General features: G+C 50.0%; 1 protein-coding gene across 2 annotated transcripts in view; it reads left to right on the top strand.

Moving 5' to 3' along the window:
• Positions 1-26,372, top strand: part of cul9 (cullin 9) — a 284,868-nt gene that overhangs the window by 75,237 nt on the left and 183,259 nt on the right. For both annotated transcript variants that reach the window (XM_078212153.1, XM_078212152.1), the window contains exons 5-9: positions 3,570-3,711; positions 9,267-9,457; positions 10,282-10,681; positions 15,690-16,090; positions 20,574-20,764. In XM_078212153.1, coding sequence (XP_078068279.1) covers positions 3,570-3,711; positions 9,267-9,457; positions 10,282-10,681; positions 15,690-16,090; positions 20,574-20,764 — 1,325 coding nt within the window. The remainder of the gene's footprint in view (positions 1-3,569; positions 3,712-9,266; positions 9,458-10,281; positions 10,682-15,689; positions 16,091-20,573; positions 20,765-26,372) is intronic.

Raw genomic sequence — 26,372 nt, 5'->3', positions numbered from 1 at the left:
GAAGGAAGGGCCGTGGATGTCATCTATATGGATTTCAGTAAGGCATTTGACAAAGTCCCTCATGGCAGGTTGGTTAAGAAGGTTAATCATAGAAATCATAGAAACCCTACAGTACAGAAAGAGGCCATTCGGCCCATCGAGTCTGCACCGACCACAATCCCACCCAGGCCCTAACCCCATTTCCCTACATATTTTACCTGCTAATCCCTCTAATCTATGCATCCCAGGACACTAAGGGGCAATTTTAGCATGGCCAATCAACCTAACCTGCACATCTTTGGACTGTGGGAGGAAACTGGAGCACCCGGAGGAAACCCACGCAGACACGAGGAGAATGTGCAAACTCCACACAGACAGGCTCATGGGTTACAAGGAGAGGTGGCTAGATGGGTAGAGAACTGGCTTGGCCACAGGAGACAGAGGGTAGCAGTCGAAGGGTCTTTTTCCGGCTGGAGGTCTATGACCAGTGGTGTTCCGCAGGGCTCTCTACTGGGACCTCTGCTATTTGTGATATATATGAATGATTTGGAAGAAGGTGTAGCTGGTGTTATCAGCAAGTTTGCGGATGACACGAAGATGGCTGGACTTGCGGATAGTGATGAACATTGTCGGACAATACAGCAGGATATAGATAGGCTGGAAAATTGGGCGGAGAAATGGCAGATGGAATTTAATCCAGATAAATGCGAAGTGATGCATTTTGGAAGAACTAATGTGGGGGGAGTTATACAATAAATGGCAGAGCCATCAAGAGTATAGAAACACAGAGGGACCTAGGTGTGCAAGTCCACAAATCCTTGAAGGTGGCAGCACAGGTGGAGAAGGTGGTGAAGAAGGCATATGGTATGCTTGCCTTTATAGGACGGGGTATAGAGTATGAAAGCTGGAGTCTATGCAGCTGTATAGAACGCTGATTAGGCCACATTTGGAGTACTGCATCCAGTTCTGGTCGCCGAACTACCAGAAGGACGTGGAAGCTTTAGAGAGAGTGCAGAGAAGGTTTACCAGGATGTTGCCTGGTATGGAGGGTCTTAGCTATGAGGAGAGATTGGGTAAACTGGGCTTGTTCTCCCTGGAAAGACGGAGAATGAGGGGAGACCTAATAGAGGTGTACAAAATTATGAAGGGTATAGATCGGGTGAACAGTGGGAAGCTTTTTCCCAGGTCGGAGGTGACGATCACGAGGGGTCACGGGCTTAAGGTGAGAGGGGCGAGGTATAACTCAGATATCAGAGGGACGTTTTTTACACAGAGGGTGGTGGGGGCCTGGAATGCGCTGCCAAGTAGGGTGGTGGAGGCAGACACGCTGACATCGTTTAAGACTTACCTGGATAGTCACATGAGCAGTCTGGGAATGGAGGGATACAAACGAATGGTCTAGTTGGACCAAGGAGCGGCACAGGTTTGGAGGGCCGAAGGGCCTGTTTCCTGTGCTGTACTGTTCTTTGTACCCATCCAGGTGCCTCTTAACTGTTGCTAATGTGTCTGCTTCCACCACCTCCTCTGGCAGCGTGTTCCAGGTACCCACTACTCTCTGGTGGGTTTTTCCAACAGTCAACAATGGTTTCATGACCATCAGTAGATTCTTAATTCCAGATTTTATTTTATTGAATTCAAATTCCAGCACCTGCCGTGGATGTATCCAGGTGATTACCGTGTACCATTTCTTCACCTTTTCATCTTTTAACTGGAAGAGTGGTGGGAACCTCCACTACAACTCTCACCAACTTTTACAGATGCACCATCGAATGCATTCTTTCTGGTTGTATCACAGTTTGGTATGGCTCCTGCTCTGCCCAAGACCACAAGAAACTTGAAAGGCTTTTGAACGTAGCCCACTCCATCACGCAAACGAGCCTCCCATCCATTGACTCTGTCTACACTTCCCGCAGGCTCGGAAAAGCAGCCAGCATAATTAAGGACCCCACGCACCCTGGACATTCACTCTTCCACCACCTTCTGTCAGAAAAAAAATACAAAAGTCTGAGGCCACGTACCAACCGAATCAAGAACAGCTTCCCTGCTGCAATCGGACTTTTGAATTGTGTTACCTTATATTAAGTTGATCTTTCTCGACACCCTAGCTATGACTGTAACACTACATTCTGCCCCCTCTCCTTTCCTTCTCTATGAACGGTATGCTTTGTCTGTATGGCGTGCAAGAAACAATACTTCACTGTATACTAATACATGTGACAAATCAAATTTAAAAAAATCTGGGACTCGCTGCCTGAAAGGGTGATAGAGGTGGGAACCCTCACAACATTTAAGAAGCACTTAGATGAGCACCCGAAACGCCATTACATACAAGGCTACGGACCAAGGCTAGAAAATGTGGTGCCTGATGGCTGGCGCATTCACGATGGCTGAAGGGCCTCTTTATGTGCTGTAAAGTTCAATGACTCTATTTCCTTTTGCAATCACTGTGTCTGCTCGCACTGCCCTCAGGCAACAAGTTTCCAAGTCATTATCACTCGCTGCATTAAAAAATCCTTATTTACATTCCACTTGCTTCTCTTCGCCTAAAATCTTCAATCTGGGCCCCTTATTCCTTGCAACATCAATAAATGGGAACCACTTTTCTTTCTCTACTGTATTAAACCTATCATAATCAATAAATATTTCCCTTGTTTCTGTGCACCCCTGTAAAATCTCCCCTCAATACCCTTTGGTCCACGGAGAACAAGCTCAGCTTCTTCAACTGAACCCTTCAGTCGCTGTACATACTCTGGGCTGAAATATTTCAACCTGCCTCGGGTCCCAGTGATGGCACTGGAAGTGGGTACAGTCACTACTTGTGAAGAATCCAGCTGGCTGACACAATCATGGCAGATGATCACTGCAAATCGAATTGTGTTTATTTGTTCTTATGAAATAGGTGACACTGACTGAGCTGCATTAGATGTCTTAAGATAATGAGTTTGGAAAATATCTCAGATATAGTGCATTTGAGTATGTATCGTGAAACAAGAGGATAGTTAACTAAAAAGGGAGGAATTAATTTGTAAAAATTTTTATTCTGTGAATGGCTGCTTTGTACCGGGAAATCGATGAAGTGTTTTATTTAGGTTTAATTTTTCGTTATTAATCTTGTGTGCACATATGGATAGTCTGTAGTTGTTACTACATTGAAACAGATCTTGAGCTTTTGGACTGAGATCCAAGCACTGAATCAAAGTGACTGGCAAAGTGCTGCGTGTCTTAATGATTGGATTTAAGTTCTAAAATGTTAAAGTTTATTTATTAGTGTCACAAGTGGGCTTACATTAACACTGCAATGAAGTTACTGTGAAAATCCCGTGCCACCCGGGTGGACTGTACTGCAGTGCCAGCTTTTGCAGAGAAAGGGACATAAGCAGGAAGGTTTTACTTAGCACCATTCTAATGCAGATAGCCTTAGCGTGAGGATAAGAAAATGGGTTCCAAGGACACATTTTCTTATTTTTCTATCTTGATGGTCCAACCATTTTCTCTGATTGCGTGGTGAGAGGGCGTGAGGGGCAGGGGGGAGGAGAAATGACTGGATCCTGGTTCTCAGTTTATTAACCCGTAATCCTCTTCATTTTTAGGTTTTCTGGCACCAGTTGAACAGAACATATTGGGTGCACTGGCACATGATTGAGATCATCGGAGATGGATCAAGCGGGCAGGTGGAGAAGGAATCGCAGGAGAAAGCTTCTTCACTGGCGGAAAACCTTAAACTAACAACAGGTAACTGTGAACAAATAAAACCGGATAGGACATGGTACACATCGGTACAAATGACATAGGAAGGAAGAGTGAGGAGGTCCTAAAGAGTGAGTACAAAGAGCTTGGAAGGAAGTTAAAAAGCAGGACCTCAAGGGTAGTAATCTCAGGATTGCTACCTGTACCACATGCCAGTGAGGGCAGGAGTAGGATGCTTGGGCGGATGAACACGTGGCTGAGGAACTGGTGCAGGGGGCAGGGTTTCCAATTCTTGGATCACTGGGACCTCTTCTGGGGTAGGTGGGACCTGTACAAGAGAGACGGGTTACACCTAAACTACAAGGGGACCAATATACTTGCAGGGAGGTTTGCTAGTGTTATTGGGGAGGGTTTAAACTAGATTTGCAGGGGGATGGGAACCAGAGTGCCAGAGCAGATAGTGGAGCAGGGGTAAAAAGACAGGTTAGTTCAAGCAAAATCACAAATGGAAGGGTAGAGTGTGGTGGAAATAATCTTTTGAGGTGTGTCTATTTCAATGCCAGGAGTATTGTGGGGAAGGCAGATGAGCTGAAGGCGTGGATAGACACATGGAAATATGACATTATAGCCATTAGTGAAACTTGGCTACAGGGGGGACAGGACTGGCAGCTCAATGTTCCAGGGTTCCAATGTTTCAGGCGGGATAGAGGCAGAGAGATAAAAGGTGGGGGGGAGGTGGCATTGTTGGTCAGGGAAAATGTTACAGCGGTACTCAGGCAGGATAGATTAGGGAGCTTGTCTACAGAGGCCCTATGGGTGGAGCTGAGAAACAGGAAAGGTATGACCACATTAATGGGCTTGTATTATAGACCACCCAATAGTCAGCGAGAATTGGAGGAGCAAATCAGCGGAGAGATAGCTGCCAACTGCAAGAAACACAAAGTTGTGATAGTAGGGGATTTTAATTTTCCACATATAGATTGGGACTCGCATACTGTTAAAGGTTTAGACGGGGTAGAGTTTGTAAAATGTGTTCAGGAGAATTTTCTACACCAGTATATAGAGGTGCTAACTAGAGAGGATGCGATATTGGATCTCCTATTGGGAAATGAGTTAGGGCAGGTGATGGATGTGAGTGTGAGGGAACACTTTGGATCCAGTGATAATGCCATTAGTTTCAACCTGATCATGGATAAGGATAGATCTGGTCCTCGGGTTGAAGTTCTGAACTGGAAAAAGGCCAAATTTGATGAAATGAGAAGGGATCTGGGAAGTGTGGATTGGCACAGGCTGTTCTCTGGTCAGGATGTAAATGGAAAGTGGGAGGCCTTCAAAGGAGAAATTTTGAGAGTGCAGAGTTTGTATGTTCCTGTCAGGATTAAAGGCAAAGTAAATTGGAATAAGGAACCTTGGTTCTCGAGGGAGATTGTAACACTGATTAAGAGGAAGAGAGAGTTGTATGAAATGTACAGACAGCAAGGAACAGATCAGATGCTCGAGGAGTATAAAAAGTGCAAGAAGCTACTTAAGAGGGAAATCAGGAGGGCTAAAAGAAGACATGAGGTTGCTTTGGCAGACAGAGTGAAGGAAAATCCAAAGAGCTTCTACATAGAACATAGATACATAGAAACCCTACAGTGCAGAAGGAGGCCATTCGGCCCATCGAGTCTGCACCGACCACAATCCCACCCAGGCCCTACCCCCACATATTTACCCGCTAATCCCTCTAACCTACGCATCTCAGGATTCTAAGGGGCAATTTTTAACCTGGCCAATCAACCTAACCCGCACATCTTTGGACTGTGGGAGGAAACCGGAGCACCCGGAGGAAACCCACGCAGATACGAGGAGAATGTGCAAACTCCACACAGACAGTGACCCGGGCCGGGAATCGAACCTGAGACCCTGGAGCTGTGAAGCAGCAGTGCTAACCACTGTGCTACCGTGCCGCCCTATAGGTATGTTCGGAGCAAAAGGATAGTGAGGGATAAAATTGGTCCTCTTGAAGACCAGAGTGGTCGACTGTGTATGGAACCAAAAAAGATGGGGGAGATATTAAATGGTTTCTTTGCATCTGTATTTACTGAGGAAACGGGCATGGAGTCTACGGAAATAGGGCAAACAGGTAGGGAGGTCATGGAACCTTTACAGATTAAAGGGGAGGAGGTGCTCGCTGTCTTGAGGCAAATCAGAGTGGATAAATCCCCAGACCGGACAGGGTATTCCCACGGACCTTGAGGGAAGCTAGTGTTGAACTTGCAGGGGCCCTGGCAGACATATTTAAAATGTCAGTATTCAGGGGGGAGGTGCCGGATGATTGGAGGGTGGCTCATGTTCCGTTGTTTAAAAAAGGTTCCAAAAGAAATCCGGGAAATTATAGGCCTGTAAGTTTGGCGTCGGTGGTGGGCAAGTTACTGGAAGGTGTGATAAGGGATAGGATCTACAAATATTTGGATAGACAGGGACTTATTAGGGAGAGTCAACATGGCTTTGTGCGTGGTAGGTCATGTTTGACCAATCTATTAGAGTTTTTCGAGGAGGTTACCAGGAAAGTGGATGAAGGGAAGGCGGTGGATGTTGTCTACCTGGATTTCAGCAAGGCCTTTGACAAGGTCCCTCATGGGAGGTTAGTTAGGAAGGTTCAGTCGCTAGGTATACATGGGGAGGTAGTAAATTGGATTAGACACTGGCTCAATGGAAGAAGCCAGAGAGTGGTTGTGGAGGATTGCTTCTCTGAGTGGAGGCCTGTGACTCGTGGTGTGCCGCAGGGATCGGTGTTGGGTCCATTGTTGTTTGTCATCTATATCAATGATCTGGATGATAATGTGGTAAATTGGATCAGCAAGTTTGCTGATGGTACAAAGATTGGAGGTGTAGTGGACAGTGAGGAAGGTTTTCAAAGCTTGCAGAGGGATTTGGACCAACTAGAAAAATGGGCTGAAAAATGGCAAATGAAATTTAACGCAGACAAGTGTGAGATATTGCACATTGGAAGGACAAACCAAAGTAGAACGTACAGGGTAAATCATAGAATCATAGAAATCATAGAAACCCTACAGTGCAGAAGGAGGCCATTCGGCCCATCGAGTCTGCACCGACCACAATCCCACCCAGGCCCTACCCCCACATATTTACCCACTAATCCCTCTAACCTACGCATCTCAGGACTCTAAGGGGCAATTTTTAACCTGGCCAATCAACCTAACCCGCACATCTTTGGACTGTGGGAGGAAACCGGAGCACCCGGAGAAAACCCACGCAGACACGAGGAGAATGTGCAAACTCCACACAGTGACCCGAGCCGGGAATCGAACCCAGGACCCTGGAGCTGTGAAGCAGCAGTGCTAACCACTGTGCTATCGTGCCGTAAATGGTAGGACTCTGAAGAGTGCAGTTCAACAGAGGGATCTGGGAATACAGGTACAGAATTCCCTAAAAGTGACGTCACAGGTGGATAGGGTCATAAAGAGTGCCTTTGGTACATTGGCCTTTATAAATCGGAGTATCGAGTATAAAAGTTGGAGTGTTATGGTAAGGTTATATAAGGCATTGGTGAGGCCGAATTTGGAGTATTGTGTACAGTTTTGGTCACCTAGTTACAGGAAGGATGTAAATAAGGTTGAAAGAGTACAGAGAAGGTTCACAAGGATGTTGCCGGGACTTGAGAAGCTGAGTTACAGAGAGAGATTGAATAGGTTGGGACTTTATTCCCTGGAGCGTAGAAGATTGAGGGGAGATTTGATAGAGGTGTATAAGATTTTGATGGGTATAGATAGAGTGAATGCAAGCAGGCTTTTTCCGCTGAGGCTAGGGGAGAAAAAAACCAGAGGGCATGGGTTAAGGGTGAAAGAAGAAAAGTTTAAAGGCAATATTAGGGGGGGCTTCTTCACGCAGAGAGTGGTGGGAGTGTGGAATGAGCTGCCGGATAAAGTGGTAAATGCTAACTTTTAACATTTAAGAAAAACTTGGACAGGTTCATGGATGAGAGGGGTGTGGAGGGATATGGTCCAAGTGCAGGTCAGTGGGACTAGGCATAAAATGGTTCGGCACAGACAAGAAGGGCCAAAAGGCCTGTTTCTGAGCTGTAATTTTCTATGGTTCTATGAGCTACCCTGAGTTAGTGTCCCAATGGGATCTGCAGCACTTGCATAAGTAGCCAAGTCTTATGAGAGCCAGAGAGATTGTGCTCGGAGGTGTTTGAAGGGAAATGCAACAAACTGCCCTTGTTCTCACTGGGCGTTAACTGTGAATGTAGCTCCAGCAGGAATCATTGACTAACATAAGGCACAGGAACTGACTAATTTTATCCCTTCCCAGACCAGCATCACAGTGGGTAATTATAAAATCTCTATTGCTACTCCCCAGCTGGCATGGGGTGGGGCAAGTGGTGAATCAAATGGGCTGTTCTAACACTAGGTGGCCTCTTCATTCACAAAGCAGCAGGAGTCGTGGGATTATGGGGCTCAGAAGGTTTTAAACTAAACTGTGATTTGAGGAATCAAATTTGCGAAGATGTGCTCAGTCAAAGAGTAGAGTCAAGGCAAGAGAGAGATATAATGTGTTGTCAGAGGTCGCAGGGGTGCAGAGACTGATTCTGTTTAGGAGGCTCATGAAGGTTTTACTAGAAACAGCAGACAGGCTTTATTTTTAAATTTGCACAATACAGGCTTCAGATCCCCAACTGCTGGCAGCCTGTTGGGATCCTGATGTCATAGAATAGAATATTTGACTTTTGAAAACCATGATTATACCAGCCTCCACCAAGCTCTCAGGCAGCACGTTGCACACCCTAAACATTTGCTGCGCTTTAAAAATGTTGTTTTTGCCAATTATCTTAAATTGGTTTCTCTTGTGTTTTGATTCTCCCGCCAATGGGACCAGTTTGTGTCTATTTGCCCTGTCCAGATCTAATGAGTGTCAACACCGCTATCAAATCTCACCTCGGCTTCTCTTTTCTGAGGGGAACAGCCCAGATTCTCCAAAATGTTCACGTCACTGAAGTTCCTTATCCCTGGTACTATTCTTGTCAATCTTTTCTGCACCTTCTCTAACATACTGCCATAGCACTACTTAAAGCATGGTGCCCAGAATTGAACGGTAACCGAATATTCAGTGTGCAAGTTAATTCTCAAGTTTGCCTAGATAACGGTTAGTGCAAAAAAACAATTCACTGGATGCGAAACTGCTTGTGATGTCTAAAATACTGGTGAAACATTGTATTAGTGTAAGTTCATTTTCCATCCCATTCTCACCTCTGAAACAAGTTGCTGTTTGAAACCAATTTAGCCTGTCTGTTTTATTGGTCTGCTTATTCTGGATCTCTGTTACTCTCTGGGTACTTTCTGACACAGTTCTGTCAACCCATCAGTCTTGTTTCAGATTTATTCTTTGCGTTCCTCCATATTTCCACACTGAGCATGTCACCTTGAATTATTGTTGAGTTCCCTTCATAATTTTGAAATTGAATTGACCCATCTCAAACACTGGTTTTCAAAGAAAGCGTTCCTGATGCCAGTGAAATGAGAATTTTCAGAGAATCCGTTTTTAAAAAAAAAACTGGTGGATGTTTCACATGATGTTTGAAAAATGTTGTTTTCCAGTTGCCCAGACGTTTTTCCATAAGCCTCCTGGTGGGTTGTACTCACTGCCTTATCTATCAGTGGGCATTTCTGAGGATTCCTCTACACTCAGCCGCTCAGAATGGTGGGAAGTGCTTTTCTTCATCAAGAAGTTGGAACCAAAACCGCAGCAAGAGGCTGTTGATATCATCAGACAGAACTTGGAAGATCAGGTCAGAACAGAGTGATGGTGTGAGGCTTAGGAGATGTAAGGTTTGGCTGTATCAACACATGTCTGTAACATTAATTTTGCTGCAATGCAACCTCTTAGCCAGTCTGTGTTCCCTTAACCCCACGTAATTACCCTGCTAATCCCTCTGCCACTCTGGGGCAATTTAGCATGTCCAATTAACCAAACCCACAGATCTTTGGAGTGTGGGAGGAAACTGGAGCACTCAGAAGAAACCCACACAGACACAATGTGCAAACTTCACACAGACAATCACCTGAGGCCGGTATTGAACCGGGGATTGTGAGGCAGCAGTGCTAACCACTGTGCCGCCTTCCCTGGTATAATGTGCTATTCTGATATTGAAAAAAGTGCACCAGGCTACGGTGATCATTTTAGTCTTTCATGATGTGCATGCTGCCTTTTTCCACCGATGCTTCCCCATCCCACCCACCATTCTGAGGATGTTACTTTGTGTTGGATTGTGAATCCATGCATGCTCACTGTTTCTTTTTAAAGTGAGCCTACTCTGTGATGTATTATAAATAGAATATTCAACTGTGGGATATGGGCAGTCAAACCTGGACCCTGTAACCCAGGCCTGTTCAGTCTTTTTGTGAGAGGGTGCACATTTCCATTTTTTCCACACACAAGGCTCCGAAGAGCAAATAAAATGCTATACCAAAGAATTTCCTGTTACATTTAACAAAACAGTCATGCCAGTGGCATACAATTGTAGAAATATCAGCATGTCTTCTTTTATAATTATAAAATTAGCTGGACAATTAGCTGTAATTAATCTCTGTCTGTTTTGCTTTCCTTCTGCAGATTTCTGTAGTGGATGAGAGTTTGTTGATTCAGTTGACTGTACCAGCAGAGCTTGCGCAGAAGTTGCTCCAGTTCCTGAGCCCCTTTTGCCCATCAGCCTACCTGAATGACCTGGAGTGCTCCCATGTTTATACCAAACACTGCTTGAAGAGGAAAGGGCTCGATCAGGACAACCTCAACAGTGCAGTAACTAACATTGATTACATCCCCCTGCCTGGCACCACTGGCTTGATCTCCTCTGGATCATCTGCCTCCCAGTCAAAGCAAGCCAAGAAAGACATTTCTGCAGATCTCATAAGCACTGCAGCTGTTCCAACCAAAAATGATGCCATGCAACCAACAGAGATGGGGAGAATAGAGGAGCTGGAGTTACCGGATGATCTTGAAGAGAAGCTGAAAGGTAAGAGTATCTGGTGCAGGTGGGAGTCAGGATCTTATTTCTATTTGGAGCCAGAGCAACTAAGATGGGGACGTTGTAGCTGACAAAGCCCACTGGGCACCAAGTGGAACTGCAGAATGTGGTCGGGAGTTGGTTTAAACTCCTGATTTATAATAGTGCCTGGTGCTTTTTAATGAAAATGAAATGCACTGGATTGGTTATTTATGTAATACAGCATTTATTAGAATAACAACATTGATGTCATGACTTGATGAAGTGAGATTCTCCCAGTAAGGCTTGGCACTGTGGAGTATGACTCCCTGTGACATCTCCTCGCACCCCACCCCTCCCCATCGTGTTGTTCTGAATTGTTAGGAAAGAATGGTTGGAATTCAGCTGATATCCACTGGTAGGAAGGATCATTCTGGAATTTCTTTGCACCTTTTCTCGTGGATAATATATCATTGAATCAGAGAATTATTGGGAGGGATCTTGAGCCTGCACTCTCTGTTCACGGGACCACTGGCTGGCAGGGACTCGATATCCAGAAAAACCCGGAAATCGCAAATCTCACTGGTGAGATCACGATATCTGACTTTTCTTTTCCTCCCCTCGCTGCCGATGTAATCAGGTTCATGCCCATTTCACTGTGAACATGATTTCAATAGATTTTAATAAATTTAAATATAATGAAACACCCCTCTCACCAGATTACCCCACACACGAGATTTTCATACCTCACTCCAGCGAGGTTTACAAGTTCACCCAGACCTGAACCTATCGAGGGGATTCCTCCAGGAGCGCAAAGGTTAGTATCGCCCCTGGGGAGAGTGACATGGCCAGGCAGTACCCCGGGAGCAGATACTGAGAACGATGAGAATGATTGGTGGTTGGGGAGGAGGTGAGAAATGTCGTGGGGTGGGGGGGGGTTGTGATGTTGGGACGGGGGATGGGAATGCCACACATACCTCCATGGAGGGGGGTGAGTTGTATTTATTTCTGTGGTCGGGGCGCTCTTTAAAAATGGTGCCCCGACCTCGGTGGAGCTGGTTCCTGGCTCCCTGCTCAGTTGGACTGACGGCACAAACCATGCCCACTTCTGTTTTGCAGTTAAAGGGGCAAGATCTGAAGAGGGGGCCAGTGGAGCTGGAGAGTTCCATGCCAGTTTTCTCACCAGATCTGACACTTTGCCAAATTCTAGCAAGACTCCGCGCGTTGAGTTATAGAATGGCTTCAACATGGACAGCTATTTGGCCTGCTGTGTGCATTCCTATACTCTGCAGGAGTTACTTAACCCACCCAACTAGTGATCTTTGCGTTTGGCTAATCTTCCAAAATCATAGAGTAGTTACAGTACAGAAAGAGGCGATTCAACCTGTCATGTCTGTGCTGGCTCTCTGGCAGTGCAGTTTACCCACTGCCAACTCCTCACGGTCCAGCACCTTTCTTTTTATGCAGACGATAATCTAATTTCCTCTTTAAAACTGTGATTGAATCGACTCCAGCACACTCAGGAGGGAAATTCCAGATCCTACCACTCGCTGGGTAAAGGTTTTACCTCCTGTTCTTTTGGTTTTTTTGCCATTCACCTCAAATTGGTGTTCTCTGGTTCTCAACTCTCATCAATAGGAGCAGTTTTTCCTTATCTACTCTGTTCAGATCACGAATGATTTTGAACACCTCGGTTAAATCTTTTTTCAACCTTCTCTTCTGTGAGGCCAACCGCCGTCTCCTCCGATGCTGGGGACCAGGCTTCAGGAAAGATGTGAAGACATTAGACATTGACAAGAATGACTGCAGGGCTATGGGCTTTTATACTATCTCTATTTGTGAAGCTCGGACTCCCATATTAATTGCTATCTCAATCTGCCGATAACCATTTACCCTCATCAACCCTCGACTTTTGGTTAGTTAAACAATTGTCTCTAACAAACCTTTCCTTAATTAATCCACACATCCAAATAAGAACAAAGAACAGTGCAGCACAGGAATAGGCCCTTTGGCCCTCCAAGCCTGTGCCGATCGCGTTTACCTATCTAGACCAACCGTTTATATTCCTCTATTCCTCATTTGTTCATATGTCTATCAACACAAGTCTTAAATGTGGCTAACATAACTGCCTCAACCACCTCACTTAGCAGTGCATTCCAGACCCCCACCACTCTGTAAAAAAAACTTCCTCCGTACATTTCCACTGATCCTTTCCCCCTTATCTTGAACTTGTGCCCCTTGTAATTGTCATTTCTGCCCTGGGAAAAAGCTTCCAACTGTTCACCCTATCTATACCTCTCATAATTTTATTAACTCAGCCCCTCAGCCTCTGTCTTTTTAGGGAGAACAATCCCAATTTATTCAATCTCTCCTCAGAGCTAATACCCTCCATACCAGGCAATATTCTGGTAAACGTTTTCTGTACTCTCTCCAAAGCCTTCACGTCCTTCTGGTAGTGTGGTGACCAGAATGGGATGCAGTATTCCAAATGTGGCCGAACCAACGTTTTATACAACTGTAACATAATTCGCCAACTTTTATACTTGATGCCCCGTGATGGAGGCAAGCATGCCATATGCTTTCTTCACCACCCTTTCCACCTGTGCTGCCACTTTTAAGGATCTGTGGACCTGTACTCCCAGATCTCTGTGTACTGTCTATGCTCCTGATGGTTCTGCCATTTATTTTATAGCTCCCACCTGAGTTTTACCCACCAAAATGCATCACCTTGCAATAACTGTTAATTTTGTCCTGGATTATTGTTTTTCAAGGTTTCCCACCACCAATGTTAAACCAATTGGACTGTAGCTGCTGCTTTTATCCTGACACCCCTTTTGAACAATTGTGTAACTTTGCAATTTGCCAATCCTCTGGCACCTTATACCTAAGAAGGACTGAAATATTATGGCCAGTGCTTCTGCAATTTCCACCCTTATTTCCTTCTGCATTCCGGGATGCATCTGATCAGGTTCTGGTGATGTATGAAATTTAGGTACACTCGGCACCCTCCATGTTCTTCTACTAAAAATGCATCATTTCAGTTTCTCTGCATTGAACTTCATCTGCCACCTATCTGCCCCCTTCACCAGCTTGTCTATGCCCCTTTGAAGTTCTGCACTGTTCTCCTCACAGTTTCCAATACTTTCAGGTTTCCCCTTTAGAAGTCCATGTTGGCTCTTCCTAATCAACCCACATTTTTTCATGTGACTATTAATTCTATACTGAATAATTGTTTCTAGAAGCTTGCCGATTGCTGATGTTAAACTGACTGGTCTGTAATTGCTGGTCTTATCCTTCCAAAGTTTTTGAACAAGGACGTAGGCCAAAGGGCCATACTTTTCTTTGTTCTACTTGCAATTCTCCAGTCCGCTGGCACCTCCTCTGAGTCCTGAGGAGATTGGAAGGTTATGGCCAACACCCCTGTAATTTCTATTCTTTCTTTCTTTCAATATTTTTGAACACAATCTAGGAACCACTTCCCCTTTACTTTACCACTACCCCAGTCTACATTCGGGTAACTAAAGTCCCCACGATAACTACTCTGCAATGTTTGCATTTTTCTGGAACTTCCCTGCAGATCTGACTAGTTGGCAGTCTATAGACTGCAACGAGCAATGTAATTACACCCTTTTTGTTTCTTAGCTCGAGCCTAATTGATTCTGTCCTTGAGTCCGCAAGGACATCTTCTTTCTCCAGCACTGTGCTGCTCTCCTTAACCAATACCGCCACCCTCCCCTTTCCTTCCTTTCCTATCCTTTCTGAACACCTTGTACCCAGGAATATTTAATACCCTGTCTTGCTCTTCCTTGACCCAGATCTCTCTCATCACCGCAACATCATATTTCCACAATGCAATCTGTGTCTTTAACTCCCCAATCTTATTTGCGATACTTTGTGAATTCACTTACATATACATTTAGATTTAAACATTATTAGGGTGGCAATGACGCAAAAGGTATTCTGGATGTGGAACTTCAATGTCCATCACCGAGTGGCTCAGCAGCATCACCACAGACTGAGCTGGCTGGGTCCTAAAGGACATCGCTATTAGACTAGGTCTGTGGCAAGTGGTGAGGGAACCAACAAGAGGGAAAAACATACTTAAACTTCATTCTCACCAACCTGCCTGCAGCAGATGCATCTGTCCATGACAGTATTGGTAGGAGACCAAGTCCCGCCTTCACATTGAGGATACCCTCCCATCGAGTTTGTGTGGCACTATCATCATGTTAAATGGGGATAAACTTCGAATAGATCTAGCAACTCTACTGGGCATTCATGAGGTGCTGTGGAGCAGCAGCAGAATTGAATGTTCATTGAGATTTTGGTCCCAATGTCTCAATCTAAGAATCTAAAGCCCTCCCTCCCACATCATCTCTCCAGCTACACATTCGTCCGCTCTATTCTCCTTTCTCTATACTCACTCCCATGTGGTACCAAAGTAGTCCAGAAATTGCTATCTTTGAGATCCTATTTTCTAGTTTATTTCCTAGTTCTGCTAATCTCTGACATTAGGGCCACATCCCTGTTCCACCTCTGTGATTGGTACTGACATGGACCACAACTGCTGGCTGATCACTCTCCTCCCTCAGGATGCTGTGCAGCAAATCAGTGGCGTCCTTAACCTTGGCACCAGGAAGGAAACATGCAGTCTTGGATTCACCTCTGTGGCCTAAAAAATACCTGTCTGGTCCATTAACTATTGAATCCCCATCTCCATTGTTTTCCAAATCTTCCTCCTGCCCTTCTGTACGACTGAGCCAGTCATGTTGCCATGGACTGTTATTCAGAACTGAATACTGGTTGCAGTGTGAGCTAAAACCAGGGGACATTGACATTACGTACTGATCCTCCTTAACTGCCTGGTGGTCACCTGTTTTGTCTTTGCTTACATACCCTTAGGCTGTGGGTTGGCAACAGGTACAAACAGGCTATTCGTGAAACTCATCCTTGTAGGCGTGCTACAGTCATGCCAGTTGCTGCTCAAGCTCTGAAACTCTGACATGGTGTGAGCTAAAATAATTTTTTTTTCCCTTAGTGTTCAACTGCCCAAAAGTGACTGGACGCAAGACTAATTTGGAGAAGATTGGGGAAGTAGTGGAGATCATGAAGAAGTCAAGCTCTGATCTAAGTTTGCAGGTTGCAGGTTTCAAGTTCATTACTAAAATGTTGGAGGATGATAGCACACGAGAGAAGCTGCCTCTTAAAATCGATTCCGGCCTTAACCAAAGGGACAAACTGATTAAAGTGCTGGTGGAAGAATTGACCAGTCTCTCCAAGGAAAAGCCCCTGGTTGTCACCTGTTTGCGGTTGATCTACATCCTGATGCAGAGATACGACTGGAGAGCTCTGTTTGCCACAGAGGGAGGAATCAAGAGTATTCTGTCTTCTATGCAAGAGCACAAGAATTCTGCTCTTGTTCAACAGGCTGCTCTAGCAGTAAGTGAAGAACCGAATCGAGGAATGCTTTCCTCTTTTTCCTTTCCTCTCAGGAAGAAGCTGAGTGCCTTATGGTTCTCCCCTTAGGGGCACATCTCTTAGGAGTTAGGATATAATATTCAGAGAATATTTAGGTTTGGATATATTTACTCCTCAGCCCAGAAGGCAATTTAATCACAGCTTTAAGATTACAGGTTGATGGCCTGTCCTCTCTCATTTATATTATAACTGTTTAACAAAGCAATTTAAAATATATACTCTAGTACAAGATCCCCACATTATAGCCCAAAAATTAAAAGTCCCTAATCCTTGTAGAAAGGTCTTGGTGTGGGCTGGAATTTACAAATCTCAGTTTAGTTCTGTTATTTTCAGCACTGAGATATTTAAATGGCAGTTCTTCCTCCTGAGTTCAGTTCTAACCTCTGGTTTTAAATCCTCATTTGTTGATCATGCTGGATTGTTGCTAATTTCAAATTGGTTGTATGAGTTTGCACTTGGGGAGAATTGGCAATGAAGGAGTAGTGAGGAGCACCAACAGTGTATTAGTGCTGCTGTTGGGAGAACCATCTTTGGCAAAATCTGTTTGCTGGAAAGAAAATCTAAGGGAGGATATCACCTGTAGCTTCTTCCTAAAAGAGATGTCCATTTCTGGGTTTTGAATGAGCAAAATAGGAAATGTGATGCTAATTAAATCTACATAAAGCAAAAAACTACTGAAGGGCAAGTTGGACGTTGTTATTATTTGGACTGATCTTTCTGGTGCAGATTGTTCGGCTGTCAAGTTTTACCATTTGTATTTAATTTTGGATCTTTTAATGATTTCTCTTGAGCTGGTTGAATGTGGTGTTCAGGGACTAGGCGGTTGTAATCTGGGAACAATCGTAAAATGATCAATATTTGCATCTCCTGGTCTCAGTTGCTTTTTGTGATATTTTACATGGGTTAAAGTTAATTTAATCTGCCATACAGTTAACATGAACTAATGATTGCCGAGTAACAGCCGTGGCTCAGAGATAACATGGAGTCAGAAGGTAATTTGTGACAAACCTGACCACAAAATCTAGGCTAACCACCCATTACTCTGCTGAGGGAGTACCAATATTGTCTGGGTTTTTGGGATTAAACCCTGGCCTTGTATGCCCACTTGGGTGACAGAAAATATTCAAGGCACTATTTGGAAGGTGTGCAGTGGATTTTGTCGGTACATTAGTTGATATTTATCTCTCAGCCATGATCACTAAAAAGTATTAACTTGTCATTATTTTCATTGCTGTTAATGGGGCTTTGTGTGCAAATTAGTTTTTGTGTTTCCTACGTTACCATAGAGAGGACACTTGCAAGGTACTTGATTGGCCATGAAATGCGTTGGTATGTTCTGAGGATCTGAGAGAACTATAGAAATTCAACTCTTTTGTCTTTTAAAATAGTGACATTCAGTGATATGCTCTCCGCACTGCTGTTTGATTTAGGGACCAAATAGGGGATTTACACATGGAAGCAGGGGGCATGGCTGAAAACTTTGCATCTGTCTTTACCAAGGAGGTATAGCTGCTACCCAGGATTTGATGACATTTGGGGAAATTCTGTCCCTGGAAGTGTGCAATATTGATGAGTAAGTGTTGAATAGCCTATTGATACTGAAAGTTGACAAGGAACTGAAACTGGATAAGATGCAACAAGGATATTGGGGGAAGTGAGAGTGGAAATTACAGGAGCACTGGCCATAATGTTCCTGTCTTCTTTAGACTCGGGAGGTGCCAGAGGACTAGAGAATTGCAAATGTTACATCCTTGTTCAAAAAAGGTTGTAAGGATCGCCCCATCAATTACAGGCCAGTCAGTTTAAAGTCAGTAGTCACATGGAAAAAAATGTGGGTTGATTAGGAAGCGCCAGCATGGATTTCTAAATAGAAAATTGTGTTTAATCAACTTGCTGGAATTTTGTTAAGGAGGTAACAGGAAGGGTCAATGAGGGTCATGATGTGGTGTACATGGGCGTTCGATATAGTGCCACACAACAGACTTCTGAGCAAAGTTATTGCTCATAGAATAAAAGGGACACTAGCAACATGGATGCAAAATTGGTTGAATAATAGGAAGCAGAGAGTAATGGTCAATGGATATTTTTCAGGCTGGAGGGAGGTTTGTAGTGGTGTTCCCCAGAGTTTGGTATTGGGGCCCTTGCTTTTCCTGAGATATATTAATGATCTAAATCTTGATGTGCAGGGGTCAATTTCAAAGTTTGTGGGTAACACAAAACTTGCAAGTAACTTACATTAACAATTTGGAAGAAGGAACTGTTGCTAAGTTTGCCGATGATACAAAGATATGTAGAGAGACAGGTAGTATTGAGGAAGCAGGGGGGCTGTAGAGGGACTTGGACAGGTTAGGAGAGTGTATTCCATCTGTCACTTCTTTGCACAATGTGGAAAAGTGTGAGGTTATGCACTTTGGAAAGAGGAATGGAGGCATAGATTATTTTCTAAATGGGAAAATGCTTAGGAAATCAGAAGCTCAAAGGGACTTGGGAGTCATTGTTTAAGATTCTCTTAAGGTTAACGTGCAGGTTCAGTCGGCAGTTAGGAAGGCAAATGCAATGTTAGCATTCATGTCGAGAGGGCTAGAATACAAGAGCAGGAATGTACTTCTGAGTCTGTATAAGGCTCTGGTCAGACCCTATTTGATGTATTGTGAGCAGTTTTGGGCCCCATATCTAAGGAAGGATGTGTTGACCTTGGAAAAGGTCCAGAGGAAGTTCACAAAAATGATCGCTGTAATGAAGAGCTTGTCGTATGAGGAATGGTTGAGGATTCTGGGTCTGTACTCATTGGAGTTAGAAGGATGAGGGGGGGATCTTATTGAAACTTACAAGATACTGCGAGGCCTGGATATAGTGGACATGGAGAGGATATTTCCACTAGTAGGAAAAACTAGAACCAGAGGGCACAACCTCAGGCTAAAGGGACAATCCTTTGAAACAGAGATGAGGAGGAACTTCTTCAGTCAGAGAGTGGTGAATCTGTGGAACTCTTTGCCGCAGAAGGCTGTGGAGGCCAGGTCATTAAGTGTCTTTAAGACAGAGATGGATAGGTTCTTGATTAATAAGGGGATCAGGGATTATGGGGAAAAGGCAGGAGAATGGGGATGAGAAAAATATCAGCCATGATTGAATGACAGAATGGACTCAATAAGCCGAGTGGCCTAATTCTGCTCCTGTGTCTTATGGTCTTAAGTATTGTAAACTGTGAAAAAGTTAAAGTTTATTTATTAGTCACAAGTAATTACATTCACACTGCAATGAAGTTACTGTGAAAATCCCCTAGCTGCCACACTCCGGCACCTGTTCGGGTACTCTGAGGGAGAATTTAGCATGACCAATGCACCTAACCAGTATGTCGTTCGGACTGTGGGAAGAAACTGGAGCACCTGGAGGAAACCCACGCAGACACGGGGAGAACATGCAAACTCCACACAGACAGTGGCCCAAGTTGGGAATTGAATCCAGGTCCCTGGAGCTGTGAGGCAGCAGTGCTAACCACTGTGCCACCATGTCTTGTGAAGTGGACAGTGTAGAATTTCAAAAGGACATAGGCAAGTTGGGGGAGTGGTCAGATAGATGACAGATGACCTACAATGTGGAGAATTGTGAGGTGCTGCATGAAGAACATGGAGAGACAATATAAAATAGGGCGTATAAATCTTAAGGGGGTTCAGGAGCAGAGCAACAATGGTGCATTTGTGCAGAGAGCATCAACAGTAGCAGGACAGATTGAGAGCAGTTAATAAAGAATATAATATTCTAGGCTTTATGAATAGGGGCAAAGTGTACGAGAACAAGGAGGATATGCTGAGTTAATATAAGACACAAGTTAGACCTCAGCTGGAATATTGTGTGCAGTTCTGGGTGCCAAACCATAGGAAGGGTGTGAGCGCATTGGAGAGAGTGCAGAAGGGGTTTACAATAGTTCCAGGGATGAGAAACTTCAGTTGTGAGGATAAATTGGAGAGACTGGGATTGTTTTCCTTCAAGAGAAGAAGGCTAAGAGCAGATTTGAAAGAGGTGTTCAAAATTATGAGGGGGCTGAACGGATTAGACAGGGAGAAACTGTTCCCACTCTCAAAAGAATCAAGAATGAGAGGGCACAGATTCAAAATGATTTACATAAGAAACAAATACGATGTAAGAAAACCTTTTTCATACAGTGAGTGGTTGGGGTTTGGAATGCTCTGTCTGGAAGAGTGGTGGAGACGGATGCAATTGAGAATTGAAGAGGGCATCAGATAATTATTTGAATAGGAACACAGTGCAGGGGTACCAGGGAAAAGCAGGGGAATTACACTAAGTCCTAATGCTCATGGTGCAGATAGGATGGGCCAAGTGGCCGCCTCCTGCGCCATAATGGTTCTGTGGTTTGATTTGTATATTATTCATTTGATACAGTATTTAATAAAACAGGACACAAAGTTGATATTTGTCTTCGCAGACTCTGAAGATCCTCACTGGAGCCAGCAAGTATGACATGCGTACTAAAAGTGTTCGGCCTCACCTTGCTGAAGCTGATGCTCAGATCATCCTTGAAATATTTGCCAGCATTGGTTCCGCCTCGACCCAGGATTCCAAAGGGCTGCTCAGTGTTATTCCTGCTGCTGTAGAGAAAATGATGAACACTTCGGGGTAAGGAGACTTTCTCAGCACCTGCTCTTTCATTGGTTTTTACCTTTTCTCACTCTGCCCCTTTTCAGATTTTTTTCTCCAAGTAAGGGACTTTAACACTGCTCATAACTATGTTGTAGCAGCGATCCCTTGTAATGGGCGCATATCCGCAGGGTCATGTGACCTGATTGCCCACTGGGGCAGGAGGACCCAATTCTTGGAGCTGACAATAGGCTGTACGATCAGAGCCGATCCTGGATCTGAATGGAGACAATGCACATTGAAACACTCTGTACGTCGTTTGAGTTAGTTAATAAATAGTTGTTGTTAATCACAATTATCACAGATGCATTTTTAAAAATTCTGCTGATACGGGTGAAATGGGGAGTGCACTTTGACCCCCTCCATTTCTTGCCTCTTGCTAAGATGCCCCTCTGGATGCTGATTGTTGGCAGCTGGCTCCGAGCTAATTTCTGGAAATTATCTGCTGGCCATTCTGATGAGGAAGGACCAACAAGTGAACTAGTTCCTGTCCTTGTGCAATGTCCGCACATGCACTTTTTGTGGGAGTTACTGGATAACAATTAAGAGCAGGAGTACTAACAGAGTCCTTTAGAGAAAGAAATCTGCTGTCCTTGCTTGGTGTGGTCTACATATGACTCCAGAGCTACAGCAACATGATTGACTCTCAGCTGACCTCCAAGGGCAACGAGGGATGGCCAATAAATGCTGGCGAGCGAGCGGCACCCCTGTCCCATGAACGAATACAAAAAATTAGTCAACCTCCCCAAATAGCATTGCCTCAGTACTTGTTTGAGCATTTATACTGTATACACTCATGCTTTTAAAACAAACTGCTGCTTCACCTGCCTCCAACACGGCTCTCCCGCTTGACCCTTCTCTCCCCCGACCCTAACACTGCCTCATCCCTCCTCCAACACCCACAATCTCTGCTTCCCTCCCCCCAAACCCCCGGTCGCCACTTCCCTCCCCCGACCCTCCCGCTCACTGCTTCCCTCCACCCGACCCTCCCGCTCGCCACATCCCTCCCCCCGACCCTCCCGCTCGCCGCTTCCCTCTCCCCGACCCTCCCGCTCGCCGCTTCCCTCCCCCCGACCCTCCCGCTCGCCACATCCCTCCCCCCGACCCTCCCGCTCGCCGCTTCCCTCCCCCCGACCCTCCCGCTCGCCGCTTCCCTCCCCCCGACCCTCCCGCTCGCCACATCCCTCCCCTGACCCCCCCGCTCGCCACATCCCTCCCCCGAACCCCCGCTCGCTGCTTCCCTCCCCCCGACCCACCCGCTTACTTCTTCCCTCCCCCCGACCCTCTCGCTCGCCACATCCCTCCCACGACCCCCCCACCCGCCCCTTCTCTCCCCCAGACCCCCCTGCTCGCTGCTTCCCTCCCCCACCCGCCGCTTCCCTCCCCCAGACCCCCCCGCTCGCCGCTTCCCTCCCCCGACCCCTCCACCCGCCGCTTCCCTCCCCCAGACCCTCCCGCTCGCCGCTTCCCTCCCCCAGACCCTCCCGCTCGCTGCTTCCCTCCCCCGACCCCCCCCACCCGCCGCTTCCCTCCCCCAGACCCCCCCGCTCGCCGTTTCCCTCCCCCGACCCCCCCACCCGCCGCTTCCCTCCCCCAGACCCCCCCGCTCGCCGCTTCCCTCCCCCGACCCCCCCACCCGCCGCTTCCCTCCCCCAGACCCCCCCGCTCGCCGCTTCCCTGCCCCGACCCCCACACCCGCCGCTTCCCTCCCCCAGACACCCCCGTCCGCTGCTTCCCTCCCCCAGACCCTCCCGCTTGCCACATCCCTCCCCCCGACCCTCCCGCTCGCCACATCCCTCCCCCGACCCCCCCGCTCGCTGCTTCCCGACCCCCCCGCTCGCTGCTTCCCTCCCCAGACCCTCCCGCTCGCCGCTTCCCTCCCCCTGACCCACCCGCTCGCCACTTCCCTCCCCCGACACCCCACTTGCCACTTCCCTCCTCCCAACCCCCCCGCTCGCCACTTCCCTCCCCCGACCCTCCCGCTCGCCGCTTCCCTCCCCCGACCCTCCCGCTCGCCACTTCCCTCCCCCGACCCTCCCGCTCGCCACTTCCCTCCCCCCGACCCTCCCGCTCGCCACTTCCCTCCCCAGACCCTCCCGCTCGCCGCTTCCCTCCCCCGACCCTCCCGCTCGCCACTTCCCTCCCCTGACCTTCCCACTCGCCACTTCCCTGCCCCCAACCCCCCCGCTCACCACTTCCCTCCTCCCAACCCCCCCGCTCGCCACTTCCCTCCCCCGACCCTCCCGCTCGCCGCTTCCCTCCCCCCGACCCTCCCGCTCACCACGTCCCTCCCCCCGACCCCCCCCCCCCCCCGTTCGCTGCTTCCCTCCCCCTGACCTTCCCACTCGCCACTTCCCTGCCCCCAATCCCCCCGCTCACCACTTCCCTCCCCCCAATCCCCCCGACCCCCCCCCCCCCGTTCGCTGCTTCCCTCCCCCCGACCACCCCACTCACCACTTCCCTCCCCCCGACCCCCCCGCTCACCACTTCCCTCCCCCCGACCCCCCCGCTCACCACTTCCCTCCCCCGACCCTCCCGCGCGCCGCTTCCCTCCCCCCGACCCCTCCACTCGCCACTTCCCTCCCCCCGACCGTCCCGCCTGCTGCTTCCCTCCCCCCGACCCTCCCGCCTGCTGCTTCCCTCCCCCCGACCCTCCCGCTCGCTGCTTCCATCCCCCTGACCCCCCCGCTCACCACTTCCCTCCCCCCGACCCTCCCGCCTGCTGCAGCTTCCCTCCCCCCAACCCCCCCGCTCGCGGCTTCCCTCCCCCGACCCTCCCGCTCGCTGCTTCCCTCCCCCCGACCCCCCCGCTCACCACTTCCCTCCCCCCAACCCCCCCGCTCGCTGCTTCCCTCCCCCGACCCTCCCGCCTGCTGCTTCCCTCCCCCCGACCCCCCCGCTCGCTGCTTCCCTCCCCCCGACCCCCCCGCTCGCTGCTTCCCTCCCCCCGACCCTCCCGCCTGCTGCTTCCCTCCCCCCGACCCTCCCGCCTGCTGCTTCCCTCCCCCCCCGACCCTCCCGCCTGCTGCTTCCCTCCCCCTGACCCCTCCGCTCACCACTTCCCTCCCCCCGACCCTCCCGCCTGCTGCAGCTTCCCTCCCCCCAACCCCCCCGCTCGCTGCTTCCCTCCCCCCGACCCCCCCGCTCACCACTTCCCTCCCCCCGACCCTCCCGCTCGCTGCTTTCCTCCCCCCAACCCCCCCGCTCACCACTTCCCTCCTCCCGACCCTCCCGCCTGCTGCTTCCCTCCCCCCAACCCCCCCGCTCGCTGCTTCCCTCCCCCGACCCTCCCGCCTGCTGCTTCCCTCCCCCCGACCTTCCCGCTCGCCACATCCCTCCCCCCGACCCTCCCGCCTGCTGCTTCCATCCCCCCGACCCCCCCCCCGCTCACCACTTCCCTCCCCCCCCGACCGCTGCTGCTTCCCTCCCCCCAACCCCCCCGCTCGCCGCTTCCCTCCCACGACCCTCCCGCCTGCTGCTTCCCTCCCCCCGACCATCCCGCTCGCCACATCCCTCCCCCCGACCCTCCCGCCTGCTGCTTCCATCCCCCCGACCCCCCCCCCCCCCCGCTCACCACTTCCCTCCGCCCCCCGACCCTCCCGCCTGCTGCTGCTTCCCTCCCCCCAACCCCCCCGCTTGCTGCTTCCCTCCCTCTGACCTTCCCGCTCGCTGCTTCCCTCCCCCTGACCCTCCCGCATGCTGCTTCCCTCCCCCTGACCCTCCCGCTCGCTGCTTCCCTCCCCCCGACCCCCCCGCTCACCACTTCCCTCCCCCCGACCCTCCCACCTGCTGCTTCCCTCCCCCGACCCTCCCGCTCGCTGCTTCCCTCCCCCGACCCTCCCGCTCGCTGCTTCCCTCCCCCCAACCCTCCCACCTGCTGCTTCCCTCCCCCTGACCCCCCGCTCCCTGCTTCCCTCCCCCCGACCCTCCAGCTCGCTGCTTCCCTCCCCCAACCCTCCCGCACGCTGCTTCCCCCCCCCCAACCACCACGCTCGCCACATCCCACCCCCCGCCCGCCGCTTCCCTCCCCCGACCCCCCCCGCTCGCCACTTCCCTCCCCCGACCCTCCCGCTCGCTGCTTCCCTCCCTCTGACCTTCCCGCTCGCTGCTTCCCTCCCCCTGACCCTCCCGCTCGCTGCTTCCCTCCCCCTGACCTTCCCGCTCGCTGCTTCCCTCCCCCTGACCCTCCCGCTCGCTGCTTCCCTCCCCCCGACCCTCCCGCTCGCTGCTTCCCTCCCCCCGACCCTCCCGCCTGCTGCAGCTTCCCTCCCCCCAACCCCCCCGCTCGCTGCTTCCCTCCCCCCGACCCTCCCGCTCGCTGCTTCCCTCCCCCCGACCCTCCCGCTCACCACTTCCCTCCCCCCGACCCACCCGCTCGCTGCTTCCCTCCCCCCAACCCCCCCGCTCACCACTTCCCTCCCCCCGACCCACCCGCTCGCTGCTTCCCTCCCCCCAACCCCCCCGCTCACCACTTCCCTCCTCCCGACCCCCCCGCTCGCTGCTTCCCTCCGCCGACCCTCCCGCTCGCTGCTTCCCTCCGCCGACCCTCCCGCCTGCTGCTTCCCTCCCCCCGACCTTCCCGCTCGCCACATCCCTCCCCCCGACCCTCCCGCCTGCTGCTTCCATCCCCCCGACCCCCCCCCCCCCCCGCTCACCACTTCCCTCCCCCCCCCGACCGCTGCTGCTTCCCTCCCCCCAACCCCCCCGCTCGCCGCTTCCCTCCCACGACCCTCCCGCCTGCTGCTTCCTTCCCCCCGACCATCCCGCTCGCCACATCCCTCCCCCCGACCCTCCCGCCTGCTGCTTCCATCCCCCCGACCCCCCCCCCGACCCCCCCGCTCACCACTTCCCTCCCCCGACCCTCCCGCGCGCCGCTTCCCTCCCCCCGACCCCTCCACTCGCCACTTCCCTCCCCCCGACCGTCCCGCCTGCTGCTTCCCTCCCCCCGACCCTCCCGCCTGCTGCTTCCCTCCCCCCGACCCTCCCGCTCGCTGCTTCCATCCCCCTGACCCCCCCGCTCACCACTTCCCTCCCCCCGACCCTCCCGCCTGCTGCAGCTTCCCTCCCCCCAACCCCCCCGCTCGCGGCTTCCCTCCCCCGACCCTCCCGCTCGCTGCTTCCCTCCCCCCGACCCCCCCGCTCACCACTTCCCTCCCCCCAACCCCCCCGCTCGCTGCTTCCCTCCCCCGACCCTCCCGCCTGCTGCTTCCCTCCCCCCGACCCCCCCGCTCGCTGCTTCCCTCCCCCCGACCCCCCCGCTCGCTGCTTCCCTCCCCCCGACCCTCCCGCCTGCTGCTTCCCTCCCCCCGACCCTCCCGCCTGCTGCTTCCCTCCCCCCCCGACCCTCCCGCCTGCTGCTTCCCTCCCCCTGACCCCTCCGCTCACCACTTCCCTCCCCCCGACCCTCCCGCCTGCTGCAGCTTCCCTCCCCCCAACCCCCCCGCTCGCTGCTTCCCTCCCCCCGACCCCCCCGCTCACCACTTCCCTCCCCCCGACCCTCCCGCTCGCTGCTTTCCTCCCCCCAACCCCCCCGCTCACCACTTCCCTCCTCCCGACCCTCCCGCCTGCTGCTTCCCTCCCCCCAACC

This window comes from Mustelus asterias, chromosome 5 (assembly GCF_964213995.1).
Source record: "Mustelus asterias chromosome 5, sMusAst1.hap1.1, whole genome shotgun sequence".
NCBI classification, from domain to species: Eukaryota; Metazoa; Chordata; class Chondrichthyes; order Carcharhiniformes; family Triakidae; genus Mustelus; species Mustelus asterias.
This window is presented reverse-complemented; position numbering and strand designations above follow the sequence as displayed.